The following is a 16,397-nucleotide window of genomic DNA, read 5'->3' on the forward strand; positions in this document are numbered from 1 at the left end:
CTACTGATGAAAGGTTCAGCCGCCCCCGAAATTTTTTCTTAGCCCCCCTACGAAATTTGGCTCTAGTTGCGCCTCTGGGTCCAATCACTTGACATACCTTCGAGTTGGAATATCACAGAGGGGCATTTTCAAGAATGCCCGCCCGGCGTGTGTCACTTTTTCAACTGAACTCTATTTCTGAATAGGGACACGGATAAGTCTATTAGTTATCTGACTTCACGGAGGTGGCATGCTGCTGTTAGTCGCATTGTTTGAGGCATACCTGTTCAGATTTCACCATTTCTTCATTTTCAATCGTGCTCTCCTGCATCCATCTCGAGTGCCAGCTGCAGCATTGGTGATATGGCGGCCATTAACTAAGGTCGTCGTATTCAGGGCAAAGACCGCTGGGAGTTCCCCGCTTGGAATTCTGGATAATGTGGTCCAATGGAGGCATTTATCAATTTGGACCATGTAGCAGTTCTTTACAGACTTGTATGCGCAATCTAAAACAGATTGTCAACGAAATTATGAGAATGGGGGATCTCTACAGATTAAAAATGTCAGATAGTCATTCAAGTCTGAACATGCGGTGTCAAACTTCACAATTAGTACTAAGAAGTACCCAGCTGACCAGAGGCAACCGGACCTGGACTCTTAACCTTATTGTTGGCCTCCACCTGACACCCGGTGAGTCTCTTTAAGTGCCTCCTCTGATGTCCTTATGGGCTTACAAAGTGTACTCTGTGGTGGATTATGACTTGAAAGACTAAGACAAAAGGTAAAATCCTTGACCAGGATGAACCTGGTTGGTGTATCTGACCAGTGCTCCATCGCGGTCAGTCTCGAGTTACACCTAGGTCCTGCTCTACCGGGACCTTTGACTAACATTGGCTCTATGTGCTTTTTGTCTCAGTTTCTAATTATAACTTCTGAAAATCATATCTTTGGTTCCCATATTGTTTTTTTTTAAATCATTTTGGTGACATTTTGTTCATGAAATGTTACTCTATTTTTCTAACTCTGTTTAAGCCTGTCTGCTCTGTGCCACAGCTTCAAGGGTGTTGAGCTCAGGTTAATTTAGAGACTTGAGGGTTCGCCCTGCTAAGGGTTGTGATTATTCCTTGAGATCGGTTTTCACACACCCATTTTATAATCCAGTTTCTTACAATCTGTGATTTTGGTTTATAAATCCGGAAAAGCAGTGAACCAGGTGTTCATGACCTATTAACTATTTCCGTGTAGCATGGAATAACAATGTAATCATTTGTGAATGGAAATTGTACTGAGACCTGATTGAGTAGATGTCCTTGTGCTCAGTTTCTACATCAAGCATGTTGCAAAGTTCTCACAAAGTATAAGAAACCTGGGCAAAGGCATAGGGAGTATATGCTAAGTAAAGTCGAGATTCCATTGCTGGCCTGCTCATTCCCAGGCCAGTAACTTTCTTAGCTTACCATATTTTACTGAGCAGACAGTGAGACTGTGTACTGTCTATCCAAGGTAATATTTGACCTTTTTTCTCATCCTACAGGTATTACCCGTGATTAGCCTGATTATCAGTGCTCACATTCTTGGCAGAAAAAGTAGGGAGGAGTACGGTTGAAAAAGATTGCCCTATTGTACTCAGTTTGGTCACATTGGAAATAGCATGATTAAAAACGTCTCCTGGTGCCGCAGTGTCCAGCTTGCTCACTAGATCATAATTGAAAGTTTATTCTGACGCAGATGCTCATGGACTTCCATCATCAGGGAAATAGAATGATGTTTTTGGATTGCTCAGGATTTTAGGTCCGTGTTTATTACTAGCATATTTTGGTGAAGTGGTAAATCTGGAAAGAGTTGTAAAGTCTCTTTGATTAAAACGTATCTAGGTTTGTAGGTAGCGATTGCCCATATCTTGTGGTCTCTGCCAGCTACTAAATAGCTTTGGGTCCTGTCAAGATGTTTTCTTTTTTGAGTAGAATTTACTTCAATCACCACTGGAATATAATTGACTTGAGTATTCATCTAATCCCTCTTAATTGTATGCAGACAAGAGCATACATGTAGAAGGAACTTGTGAGGTCTTTCCACCAGGACCTGGGGCTGATGGGCATTATCCATGGTGAGTTTCATAGTTTACCATTGGTGTCCCAGGACCTAAGACGTGTATTCCAGCCATTTGGATAATCAAGTAACCCCTTACTGTGTAAGGATTATGAGCAATTAAGGATTATTCTAGGGGTGGTATAGAAATTGTAACTCACGTATAATATAACTCAAGTTATCATACTTGACAACCCCTTTGTCTAGTTAGAACTTTATCTTTGAAAGAAACTAGCATTTTCATTTGAAGGAGCGCTGTATTGCATGTAAACCTCAAACATGTCTTCTGATGGTTCTTCAGTTGAAAGTGTTCTGTAAACTGATAATGTAAAATTGACTGCCCTTGATTGATTGTAAGTAGAAAGCCATAATATATGATCGAGTTTGTGTAGAGTACAGGGTACAGCCCAATCTGTTGAAAAGAAACTGGGTCCGAGAAGGAGGGAGAGCGTAAGAGAGAAAACGAGAGCAGGAAATAGATGTTAAAGACATGAAGGGGAAGATGGTGGTAGGAAGATTAAAGGAGAGTAAAGTAGAAAAAGGCTGAGGGGACCTAAGGAAGTGGGCATGAAGAAAAGCAAAGCACTAGAAAAAAAGTGAACAAAGCTAAATTGGAAAAATAAAAAGGACAAAGAGGAACACAGCCAGAATGTGAGAAAAGGGATAGGTAAGGGTTGTGTGAGGTAAATGGGGGTAGGGCTGACAGGAAGAAATGATGGGTGAAGGTGTGAGCGGAGAAAAGTGAGGTGCCAGGATAGGAAGCAGAGTGCTGAGGAGAAAAAAAGGTGCATGACATAAGTAAGGGGAGCAAAAGAGGGGAAGAGATGAAAGAGCATGAAATGAAAGTGAGGAAACAGACTTAGGGCAAACATAAGGAAAAACTGGCGGGAGTGGAGGAAAAGAGGGAGGCTGTGCAGTTCTCTTTGTAAGTGAAATATGCATCTCTACTGACTGGCTCACCCTGCTCATCGCCACTGTGCAGCTCCACCTCAGGGCACACGCTCTTGGACTGCCACAATAGATATTTGGTGCTGTGATTCAGTCACTACCTCAGCTCAACTTGGCTCCTCCCCCCTAATAATTTTTTTGTTGTAAGAAGTTCCTCATTATAAAGAGAATGATCATAAGAAAATAGGTAATGGTATAAAGCGCTTTCAACATACTGTTATTTTCACAACAGTGTCTAATAGCAAAGTGTATAAACATATGGAACATCAGTCAAGAGAGATAGAAAGAATATTTATACAAAAGGACACCTTTCATATTCCGAGCAGGGGGTAGAGGGAATTCTGCCTTTAGTACTACAGGGTGGAAGCAAAATCCTAGGGGGCTGGGGGTATGGAGAAGGACAACATAATGCAAGTATCGGTTTGTAGGACATTGCCCCAGCCTTCTGTCCTGGATTTGGGGTATTTTTTCTCTCACTCATCTGGTCAATTTAATACGGTGGCCATTGAATAATTCTAAAGACCACAACTGTTATGATAGCTCCCTTCTTCACTGACGGCCATTCATGTAATGGGAATAAGTGAGTGGGCGGGTCATTTGGATAAATAATTGAAAAGTCAGGGTGGAATATTATGATAGGGTGAAGACTCTGCTATTCTGTCATGCAACTTTTAAGAATAAAACCCAAAGGTGATCAATCTGAATCTGATGATTTATTTTGTATATATTGCATTCACGGTATGCTATCATTGTAGGCTCTGTGAGGCTAGGGTCTCCAGTAGTCTGTAGTCAAGAATATGAAAAGAAGAGAGAGCAAGAATAGTCCAGTTACATCAGCAATGTTGTAAAACATTGCTGGATGAGCTGATTGCAGAATGTGAATATCTCTGATATGCATTAGTTTGTTCCCTACAGATGCCCAGTGGGATTGTAAGCATGGTATTGTTAAATTATATGTAGTAGAGCACAGCACGGTCTGTCTGAGTACAAGAACTGAAGTCTTGCTTCTCTGACATATCTGTAGAGGGTTAGCAGTAATTCCTGTCAGTATTCAGAAGAGTATTATGCAACAGCAGCATTTCGACCGGTTTGCAAAAGAATGTATTAACAAGGACACCATCAGACAAGAGAACTCTTTTGACTATTTTTATTTCAGTGTTCAAAGACTGAAAGCTTTTTGGTACTCCCTCTCAAATAACTGGTCTAGTGAAAAGATCCCCACGTCAAACCAGGATATCCATTGCAACACCTTTCCACCATCCAGGAGCACTGCATTGCATCATATCGCTATCCTATGAATGAACTTCTATTCAGTCTGCATATAATTAACAATGGGTTTGTCATTGTGAGGTATGGACACATTCATACTGCATATCTGTAGTGTCTCATTGGGGGTTTCAGTAGCTACCATTCTTCTTTTATTCTTGTTGGTGTGACAGGATTTCGGACATCGGTGACAGCTGAGGATCATGGTAATATGCTGACACATGTATTGTACTGTATTGTAATTGCATTTATATGATGCTTGCTTCCCCTAAGGAGGCACTGAAGCTCTTTATGATGGGCAACGTGCTGCCCCAGGACCCAAGGTTGTGCTTTATCGAGGGGGTATGGGTTAGTGACGGTTATAGGATTAATATTGTGCTCCCGAGAAAACTATTCAGTTAATTTTCTATAGTTCATTTGTGTTAGATTAAATTAGAAGGAAATATGTGTTTCAGTTAAATGGCGCTCTCTACTACCCCAGACAAGGCATTGAAACACTTTACGCCATGCAGCACACTGCCTCTGAAACCAAGGTTAGTGGTTAATCCACTGGTTATTAGTTATTGTTGGTTATTAGGTATAGTTTTTGCTCTCAAGGAAACCATTCCATGCACATACTCCAGTTTCTTTGTAGATAATTCGGTTAATTGCAGTTAGATGTGATCATTATTGGGGAGGGCTATTCATGCTGATTGTTGGTGGGATTAATAGATGAGCTAGAGGAGATTAGATATTGTTAGGTTGTAGGTGTATGAGAGATGATGTGATCTTTGAAGTGATGGGAACTTTGCAGAGAAACTGAGGATAGAGCAAAAATGCATGTGGGTTAGATTAGACCATACTCCGAGAGAGGAGGCATGCAGAGGATGGAAAGTAAACAGAGTCATTAAGGGAAAAAACGGAGTCAACAATCAGATGTTTTAGGTCAAGGTACATTTTTCATGGAGGGTTTTAGGAATATTGGGGAGGCTTTTGTGATGGCTTGAGAACGGAGGATTCAAATCTGTAGAAAGAAACAACATTATTTGTATGTGCATAGTGCTATATTAGGCCTGTTTGATTGGCACGAGAATTAAATGAGGGGTCTTTTCCGCTAATAGGCTACTACTACTCCACTGCTTCGGCATCAGCAGTTGATCACTAAGGAGTTGGAATTTGAAAGTGAAATACAGAGGGCTTTACGCTGCACTAGAAGGAAGTATTAACCTCATGATTAAATCAACACAATACAATACAGGGTGATCATGGAGCGTATCTTCTGATGTTTACCCATAAAGTTTGCCCCATAATATCATAACATGAATACCAAAAGCAAAGTGGAATCCATGTGGAAGCCTCTGATTTAGCATGACATAAGATAGGAATGAGGACAGTCTCCCCAGACAGTGGAAATGTTTTGCCTGCGTTCCAGTGGCTGGAGTTTGGAGATCCCGGCACTGAAGTGAGAAGATAAAAGACAGGGCAGCCTCAGAAATTCCATGAGAACGTTTGTTAGCAAGAACCTGCTGATTAGTCTTTTTGAGTACTGCTATTTCGTAGATGGTAGGGGTGAGAAGTAGGACTGTGGAATGAGAGGAAATCATTAGGTGAGGCCTGCCCCTTTGTATGTTCCCAACTTCTGCTTCAGGAGAAATTCTGTTTTAGATGGAATCAACTTTAATGATGCTTAGTCATCCAGCCTTGAATATCGTGTTTAAAGTGTTTGGCAAGATGGTAATCGTCATTCGAAGAGGAGATCTTTAGATACAGTTGGGTCCTTGAGTTCTTACTAAGATTCAGAGGGCTACAATTTATTAAATAGATAGCTAAATAGAGTTGGGGCTAGAATAGATCTCTTCAAGATCCTTTATGTTAAGGCAACCGGTTTGTAGAGGCATAAATCCATTTTTAGCCTTTGTGCTCTGTCCATTAGGTATGACTTGAACCCTTAGAGGACCTCTTTGTCCTAGCCTCTACTTTTTGAGATTTTTGAGAAGCAAACTGGTTAACTGTGTCAAAGGTAGCAGAATAAAGAGGCAGGATTTGCTTGTGTCTATGATGAAAATCACTTCATCGACAACCTGGAGCAGTGCTGTTTTAGTAGGCATGATTGAAACACGACTCATAATCATCTAAAAAGTCATTGTTTTGGATGTGTTGGGTGAGTTGCCTTGTTACACAGCTTTTGGTAACTTTTGCAAGAAATAGGAGATTGGGGACAAGGTAAAATTTGTTGCGATCTTGAGATCATTCATGTCTGTAAAAGGCTTTTTGAGAAGGAGGTGGACGACCACTCTTGAGGCTATCAGGAAGTACACCGTGGCTGAGGGAGGGGTTCACTAGTTTAGTTCAACGGAGAAGCATGTGTTAAGCCCTTCTTTGACAATTTGTTTGGAAATCGGATCCTTAAATTGGTTGAAGGGTCTACCCAGCAAAATGATGTACACTAATCCATTCTCCTAGATTTCATTGAAATGTTGCCAAGTGTTCTTGCTAAGTGGTGAGCATGTTGAGTTTGTATTCAGGATGTATTGCCAGCGATTGTTCGATAGATTTCGCTTTGGTGTCGAATAATTTTACGAATGTGTCCATTTTTATTTTTTCAAAACTGGTTTTATTGAATCGCAGAGATAAACATCCACAGCGCTCCGAACGAATGTGTCCATTTTTGAAGTTGGATCTTCAGATCTAATGGAAGTGGTTGATTATTAGCAGCTCTCCCAGTCCAAAGAATTATTTGGGGTGGTTTTTGGATGAGTCAATGAGAGATCTAAAATGAGTCCATTTTGCATTTGAGGTGTTCCTTCTATATAGTGAGGCGAGGTTGGTGATAGATGGGGATTGTCTCCATTTCTTCTATATTAATCTCAGGGCTTTTCTTTTTTCGTACAAAACTTTACTGAACCAGGGAACCAAAGGTTTTGGTCTTTTCGTTTTACTCTTGAATGGTGATATATTATCAAGCATATGTGCTAAACAGCCGAAAAACTGGGAGCTTGAGTGATTAATGCCAGAGGCAGCTCTGAACGACAGGAGTCAATTCTGAGTGCTAATGCAACATTATTAATGCGCATACATTCAGAGGGTGTTGCAAAACCATGATATCTCCCTTTAGAGTTTGCCTTTGGTTATGGAATATGAAAGAAGCAAAGAGAAAGAAATCAGATGATCGCCCAACCTGTCTACAGCTCTGAGGTCTTCTACCGAGTGCTGGTCACACTTAAAAATAATGAAATATATTGTGGTAATTTTGGTGTGAGTATATCAAAGGCTGTGTTAGTTCAGATGATTTCTAGAAAGTCATGAATAAAGCAGATTGACTGCAGGCTCTTCTATGTTGCCATCATATAGATTAAAGTCTCCAAGAAAAATAACATCACATTTGAGTTGATTTGTCTGTCGTGAGCTTCATGCATTCATCAATGAAAGCTTTAATATCGCCAGCAGGGTGATAACATTTAATCTGCAAAGGGAATTATGCTGTGGGTGTAGTTCAAGAGTCAGACATTGTACAGCCGAAAATGGTCTACGTTTTATCTCTTTGCATTGTAAAGAGTTTCTAAAAATAATTGTAAATCCCCTCTTTCCATGGTCACATCTTGTGGAGTAATTCTGAGTGAGTAAAAGGTGCATATAGTTCAGGAAGTATAGTTGAACCTGGTTTCTGTGAGGACTAGTATCTCCATATTGCAGTGGTAGATAGTGTCAGCGATTTCCAGCTCGTGCTTCACTCTGATATACAGTAATATGGAATGCACTGAAAAGCTGAAGTGGCATTTATGGGTGTGAGGAGTGTCCAGGGCTTCATTTGGAATAGGGATAACGTTCCCATTAATCAAAGTCTTCACTGACCAATGCAGATTTTTTCCTAAGTGATGAGATATTAGGCATTCTGTTCCAATAGGCTAAATATAGGGGTGGGGTTAGTGGAAGCCACAGTGGAAGAGGTGGAATGAATGCCATAGTCTGCTAGTAGAATACCAATGTATGCCTGTGGAGTCCATCTGGACGAGGTGGGCTAATGTTCCTAGGTCTTATGGTCCAGGTATGTACACTGGTCAAGTGAGTGGATAGATATTTTAAGAAAGCAGTGAGCGTAGAGTTTAAGTGGAATGCTGTATTGCCTATTTTGGATAATTTAGAGTTGAGGAGATCCAGCTCTTGCTTGAAAGAATTCTGATCTGTTGCCTTGGACCACTACTGACGTCCATTTCATGCTTTTGTCATTTAGTCTGGGTGAGAATTGTTGTTGAAAAGGAACAAGAGTTGGATATTGTCTGCCAAATATTAGTTGGCCGAATCATAGTCCTTCAATTGTTGTGGAAATGGTGATTGATTCATCGACATATGAACGGAGAGCTATTTTCATTTTACAGCCATGGGAGATATATGGAGCTCAGATGACATTGAGTTCACTGAGGAAAATGACAATCCAGGAAGGTTTACTCATTTCCAGTTTGTGTGTATTTTATGGTTGTTTGAATGAAATTGGATTGCATGTGATATGTCTGATGAGTGATGGTATGGTTGAAGTTCTTTTACTGCTTTTGTCCTAATTTTCATTGCTGGATAAGAATATAACCCAAAATGGCGCACTAAAGTATAAATTGTGTTAATTTTGAACAAACGGCTATTGAATAGCCCCTCCGAGTATTGAACTGTTGTCTGTATTTTGGAGAAAATATTTTTGCTAAAAGAACATAACAGTATTGGCATCTCTCTTTTGTTGTTTTGCTTTCAAGGCTCAGCCTTACTGATTAGAGCCAACCCTATTTGTTATTAGTTAGTTACCTGGGCAAAGATAGGGCATGGTAAAATTTTTTTAGAAAATTGGGTTATTAATTCAGTGAGGTGATCGCCACACTCAACTAACAAACACAATCCTAGTCAAGCAGAACCACAAAATTCACTCTATAAACCTGTGGTTAACCCTCTGGCAGCTTGACACAAAAGAGGTTGGGCTGAATTTAGGGGCAGTTTGTAAAGTATTTATGCAGCACTCAGTAATAAAGAGAAAACACACCACCAAACCAATTTAGAAAAAGAGTACATTTTAATAAATAAAATTACACTATAAGGTCAACAATCTAATCAGTAGTACTGGAGTTATTAATTTGTAATATTTCATGTGACAACAGCACCGAAAAACACAAATTGCGAATTGTGGCAGCTTCGCTTTCGCTGTTGACATGGACAGTTGCCATTGGCACTGAATCTCAAAGATGACATGCAGATCAGGTAGTCGGTAAAGATTTCTTGTTGGTGGGTATCGCCGACGGTTGACAGGCGACACAGGGAGTCAGTTCGGGGTCGCAGATATAAACAGCCGTCAGAGATAGGAGAAGGATCTGGCACCAAGACAAGATCTGAGCCGAAATGACCGACAGGGATAAGGCCATTGTTCCCCCTTGGTGGCTGACATTTGATTTCACGGTGGTAGCATGTCCGGATCGAGACAGACTGGTGCAGAATCAAAGGAGACAAGGTCTGGAGAGCCAACCAGATTACCATCGAGCTCCCTCTAGTTGGCAGACATGACACTCTGAGTGGAAGTCCAAAGACCCTGAACTTGATGGGAAGACATCCAAGCCCCCCATCTCGTTTTGCTTTCATCCGTAGTGATCATCAACGGAGGGGGAAGACACTGACGTTAAGTTCCAATGGTCTGATTCCATCTTATATAGGCCCGACTCCATTCTGGTTCACGAAGATTGCCATCTTCCTTAACTTAGACAACAGAAGCCACCATATTCCCTGATTTCTGCAGAACCATTGTCATGTCTGCCTTTTAACGCAGATGTTGCCAGACCTTATCTTTCTAGGAACTGTGATATTGTCAAGTTCTTTTATTATTGACATAGATACAACATCCAATGTGACATTCGTCTGGATGATATGTCTCCTCCTCATCTTGTCAAATAAGAAACACATACAGACAAATAACCCCAAAAAAATTCTGAAATGACGTCCTTTTGCCTTATATGTTCATAAGGAAACATCTGGGACGCATTTCTTGATGCATATAATCTATGTCAGACATTCCTAAACTTATGTCAGCGATTCCAATTTCTGATCAGATTTAGATAAGGACTGCCGCTTCATCACTTGTCTGGAGAGGACCTTTGCCCAGATTATCTTCCTTGATTCTTCCTGAAACGGTTGCACATGCTGTCAGCGCACGTCACACTTCGCAGATGATACATCTCGCATGAAGACTGAAGCTGTTAAAGCCAAGTCCAGAGGAAGACTGACTGACTGCTACAGCAGTCACTGTTTGCCCTTTGCAGGGAACACTGTCTTCATGCCTCCTCTCATAAAGTATGCAATGCGTCTCTTCTCCCTGAGAAACTCTAGATTACAAGTTGCTCTGCCTTTCATGCTCTCACAGCATTGCGCATAGAAGTAGGTATTAGGGTGTTAGGTTCTAGATAACTTTTTAAATGCCATTTTATTAATGCTGAAAATGTTCATTGTATTCTCGTTATTGATAGTGTGTTTGTTGCTGTTTTTATAATATTCTGTGTAGCTGTTTTAGATGTACTGGGAAACATATTGTCCCTGTACTAATAAATACTTTAACTTAAAAGTGTTAATTCTTCTACAGTGTGTTTGGTAGTGTGAATAACGAAATAAGGTTGTTGCTGTTTCCACTGTGCCCTTGAACCCTTTATGGAATTGTTTGTAACCGAAAAGCAATGCTTCTTTGTCGATTTCTCATTGGATAGTGTTTTGTGGGGCTACAATAACTTTTCTTTCACATTCATCACTGGTGCATTGAAACAAGCTCACCTGTGGGTGGGAAAGCACAGCTTGAAGAGTTACTCCAAAGTTGTAACTCACACAACAACACAAAGGGTCATCTTCAAGATATGCAATGCTTTAACCACTAAGCCAGTTCCCTTTTCATGTCCCCCGACACTCGAAGAGAGAGAGACATATCCTGTGAGGCAGGATCCCAATGCTGGAGAAGGAAGCTAATCAATTTGTTCAGGTGGAACCAAGTCCAGGGATCCAAAAACACGGTGGCTGCCAAGTCTTTCTGAACCTTCATCCAATTGAAAATCTGAGAGGTAAAGCCATCAGCAAATGCGGAACATGTGACTGAATCTTTTGCATCTTGCTGTCTGGCAGGGTAACCACTCCCAGATTGGTACTGGGCTGGAAGATAGTGACGGCATTGAGATTTCTCATTTCAAACACACTTCTCACAAGGGATGCGCTTAACAGATTATTTTTGCAAGTGATATGCTGTCAACTCCTGAACTCGAGATACCAGCTTATATTGGTACGGCCCAATGTAGTATTATTGATTTTATTTTATCACATGATTTTGAGCTTTAATAGCTCATTTTGAAATAAGTACAAAATATGCAAGTGATCATAATCTTCTTTCCTTGAATATAAACCTTGACTTGATAAGTGGAGCCAAACTAAATGAGGTGGGTCCCATTGATTTTACGGTATTAAGGTTGTAAGAATTAAGTAGGAATCTGTAGACTCAATTCTGTTTACTGAGGATCTGATATTAAAAAACAAGGATGCACTCATTGACTGTTTACCAGTAGACACCCCTGCAGGTACTATAATAAACACATTTGGTGCTTTGGGTCAAACAATTTCTTCAATCTCTTGTAGCTAAGCCTAGGGCTAACCAGGTACCCCTCCTTCTTTGGTTTAATCCTGCCTGTTCCACTGCCCATAAACAATTTAAGAAAGCCTCAAACTGCTCCCTGAGAAACAGAGAGAGTATTATGCCACCCGCAAGATGTACAAGGCTGTTCTGGAGGCCAGACAAGAAGAAATCAGAAGATCAGTGTGTAATGATTTAGAGGCAGCAGGGAGCTTGAAAAACAATAGACAGGTTTGGGGAATAGTGAATTGACCTTTCTTTTTCCGAAAGTCCAGTCCAGAAGATTGAATGTTTAATACAATCTGATATTTGAGTCTCTCATTACTCTCAGTAGTGTAAATCCAATATTTCCTCTCATACTTCATTAGGAGGTGGTAGAGATCAAATATCCATGGAGTTAAGTGATTCTGTTCGCATTAACGAAACATTAACGAAACATAGCTGCAAAACCGGCCGTGTAACAGAATCGGCTGAAAGGCGGCCCCGACAAAGAGCTCAGTCGCACCCCAAACCCCCTGGGGGTCCGTCCGAGCACTTTGCCAGGGCCGGTTTTGGTTCCCAGTCCGGCCCTGGTGATAGCAAGTAGAGAAGGCCGGTAGAGAGATAGCAATTCAGACACTGCATAACACAGCATTGTCAAATTTGTGAGTCTTCTAGAGATTAGAGGAATAAGTTAGGACAGTATAGAATGAAACTCTCAAAATAACTCCATGACTTACTGGCCACACCATGTATATACTTTGCTTCTCCAACACCCACCTTACTGTCGATGTCCTCCTCCAACCCCCCCTACCCCTAGACTGCAAAGCCCCATTCCCATCTTGCTGGCATCAGTGTGGACCTGGGGCACACCAAAGACCATATTTTGGGGGCTCTGGGAACATGTTTGCGAGTACCCATGCTCTAACTGATGACTGTTCTATTTGTCAGTATTTTAACTCACACTCTTCACTGTGCCACTGCTGCTCATCGTTTTTTTTTGTGCGCTAGCATTTTGTTTAATTCTGATAATATGAAAAAATACCAATATAACTGTTTTTAGATTACTATGATGTTATAATTTGTGCTTAATTTTCTTTAGGATTTGAGATATTTTGTTTTCTGTAGGTCTTTCTAAAAATGGTAATGGTTTTAATTACCCTCACAATAAATCTTATTACCTAACGTTTTTTACGAGAACAATGTGAACAGCAGTTGGGCCTGTCTAGAAATACTGAAAAAGTAAAAATAATACCCTGTCACACCTCTACCGGAGCACATCCTGGGTCTAGAGGTATGTGCTATATAGATGGGGCGCTTACACCACGGTGGCGCACCCTGTGTTGAACAAGTGCAGTGCATACTGTGGGTGTTTCCCCGCGAGGCCCGCCGCTAGTGGCGAATGCTCACTGCTGTGTAATCTAAACAGTGATACCCCTCACCGCATTAGCATGAATTATAACGTTATCTGTGCTGAGCTCATATTTTACTACAATATTTTACTTTTATATGTTATGTTATTTTCTTACCTTAAGTTCGAAACAATTGTAAAACATAAAAAAAATACATTGAACATTCAGAGAGATACTGTTTTTGATGTTGCAGCAATTTTCACTATGTACAACTATACCCTAGTATAAAGTGCAAAATGCGAAGTGATCACTTTTCCCTTTGGAAGTGTTGGTCCTTTGGGTCATAGGTAAAGGAAAAGTGAATTTGTGTTTATAGCACTTTATTTTCTTTGAACGTATAGTGCTCACAATTTGAAATATGAAATGTAATGCTGTGCCTCCTAGGCATGCTAATTTAAAAGAAGTAACTGCTGTTTAGTAATAACTGATGTGCTCAGTTTCACGCTTTTTTCTTGAAGCCCTCGCTTATTTCCTGCAAAAACTGTGAAAAATCTGTTATAGTCATGAAGTTCTACCCAATCGGCATATCGTGTAAAAATGCGGATTACTTTTAGTGCCATAATCCCCCATTTCCACAATTTTTTTATGCAAGTTTAATTTTGCATACCTTTCACTCTCCAGTGTTTCATCACTGATCAGGGAAAACTATTCTGGGTGCGAATTCGCATACAACTGTGGATCCCTAAGATCCTATCAGAATATATTGAGCCTAGGAGGCTAGGGAGAAAGTGAAGAAAAGTATTTAATATTAGGGGCCTATTTTATTACAGATTGCTATTAATTGAAGGTAAAAATTTGCTGGGCATAGTGATATGGAGTATATGGAATTTTGTGAACTACATGTAGGCCAATATTTGGGAACCACGCAAACCTGCATAACATAATGAAAACATTGCTTGCTCCTATATGTAGTAGGTGATATGTCATACTTTAAGAATGCATGCAATCACTTGAACAAGCAAGGTTTTTTTCAGTTCCCAAACTCTGCAATCGATTAAAAAAGAAAAAGACATGATATTAAATGATATTTTATGTTGTCTTTCAGTTACTTGATTGGACCAAAATTGGAGATCTTCATTCCCACCACCCTAACATTTTTATAAATCTACAGTCAAGAGGGCTCAAAGGAGGAGGTATAGTATACGTGCCCTGTTCGTCATATTTATTACACAGAGAAATACTCTTATTCTTGGATGTTATTCTTTGCAAAGAATTAGCTGTTAAATTATTGCTGAGCCTAACCCTATATTACCCTTATGAAAGTTTAATAATATTTACCACTAATATGTGTGGACTTGATAGTAAGTAATTTTAGCAGATATGTTCAGGTTCTGTGACTTTCCATACATGAACAATCACACTTGATAACAACTTGCCCCGGGACACAATCACAAACCTCTTTATCCTTGACAGCCAGTGCTTTGCTGGGGAAATTTACAGGTAAGTTACACCAAGGTCTAAAGTCAGGCATAACTACTGTTAGAAATTAATTGTCAATTAGGTTCACAGATGGAAAGGAATAGCTTTGGCAAAGTCCTCAGGTCTGGTTTATTAATGGTTGTGCGAGACCGGGTGAAAGTCGCAAGTTCAGGTCGACCACAATGGAGATTGGGCGGGATACTTAAACCCTGTCAGTCTGGTGAAAAAGTTACTTTTCCTAACTCCAGTGAAAAAAGTTTGGTTTGCAGTGGGGGAGGGCGCGAGGGTCCGAGCGGTTATTGCTGTAAAAACGAAGAGCTGGCTGGGTGTTGTGGACAGTCATCACTAAAGCGGGAAGATCCTGTCGCACATCGTGACGGTCATTGCTGTAGCTTCATGTTGGCAGTCTCTGCAGGCTGACGATGCTGTAGTGCAAAGTGCCAATCTCAGGTTGCCAGTGGTCGCTGTCTGGTGAAGTGTCGGGTTCACCAGTGATTCGCATTGGCAATTAGCGCGGACATCAAGATCTCGGAACAAACTGGCCCATCCACATTTGTGAAGAGCCCAAAACTTTAGGATTTCTCCTTTTCTTCAAGGAGGAGCTGTAGTGATGCCACACCGAGCGTCTACGACCTGGGAGGTTCTGCTTGGGGATGAGGAACTCATTCCATAAGAGAATAGCAGGGCTCAGTCAGGTCCAGTTGCAGGTCCAATGCAGTAGGTCATCTGGGAATCTACAGAGAGGCCTCTGGAGCTTTTTGTGTCCCTGTTGCTCAGAGCAGGAGGTCAGTCAGCCGACCCTTGGAGGCACTTCAGCCTGGGATGATGGGTGCTGGTCCAATCTTCCTTCTCAGACAGCAGGGAAGCCTTTTGACGGAAGAGTGGGTCTGTGGGCCCCATTTTTGTACCTGGTGCTGGCTTTTGAAATGTGGGAATCTTCTAGAGTGTTCGCCCACAGAGGTGCTTGGAATTGACTGCCTCCCTGTCCGTGTCCCGGTTAATCCGCAGTCACAGTAGGTTAATGTGGAGTATTTTGTGTTTAAGCTGAGGCATTTGTGATGGGTGGCAGCTCCGCCCCTCTCATAAAGTCAAGATGGATAATACTGCCAATACCCAAGCCCTCTATTATGTGGCCGTGGGTTGGAATACACAAAGGCCAGTGGCAAACCTCACCTAGTCATGAGTCACAGAAACTGTAGGCACCAAATGGCTAGGTCAAGAAAATGCTAACTTTAGAATTGTGATTTAAAATCTGACTTTACAAAGAAAGAAAGTTTTACATTACATTTCCTCAGACACCAAATATAACACTCCTAACTGCTCCCAGACAAATGTTATCACTTATTTATTTATTTAAGAGATTTATTGAGCGCACAAATACCCGTAGGTGTCTCGGCACTTATGGATACACTAACTGTAGAGCAAATATTATTTATTGAAAAGCCAGGTCTTTATCTGCTTACGAAATGTTAACAAGGATGTGCTGATCTTAATTTGGTATGGTAGGCTATTCCAAAGTTTGATAGTTGTAATTATGAAAGATCTATCACCCCATGAGACTTTTTTTGTTTTTGGGACCTTTAGGAGGCCTGCTGTGGAGGATCGTAAAGATTGTGCCGGGATGTAAGGACATAAAGATTGTTTTAGGAATGCCGGTCCAGAGGCATGAATTGCTTTCAAAGCAATGCATAAAGCTT

General features: G+C 40.9%; 1 protein-coding gene across 2 annotated transcripts in view; it reads left to right on the forward strand.

The window, feature by feature from the left end:
- The window catches only part of SACS (sacsin molecular chaperone), a 368,710-nt gene that overhangs the window by 183,143 nt on the left and 169,170 nt on the right, over positions 1–16,397 (forward strand). For both annotated transcript variants that reach the window (XM_086935194.1, XM_086935196.1), the window contains exon 3: positions 14,327–14,414. In XM_086935194.1, coding sequence (XP_086791320.1) covers positions 14,327–14,414 — 88 coding nt within the window. The remainder of the gene's footprint in view (positions 1–14,326; positions 14,415–16,397) is intronic.

This window comes from Lissotriton vulgaris, chromosome 8 (assembly GCF_964263255.1).
Source record: "Lissotriton vulgaris chromosome 8, aLisVul1.2, whole genome shotgun sequence".
Lineage (NCBI taxonomy): Eukaryota > Metazoa > Chordata > Amphibia > Caudata > Salamandridae > Lissotriton > Lissotriton vulgaris.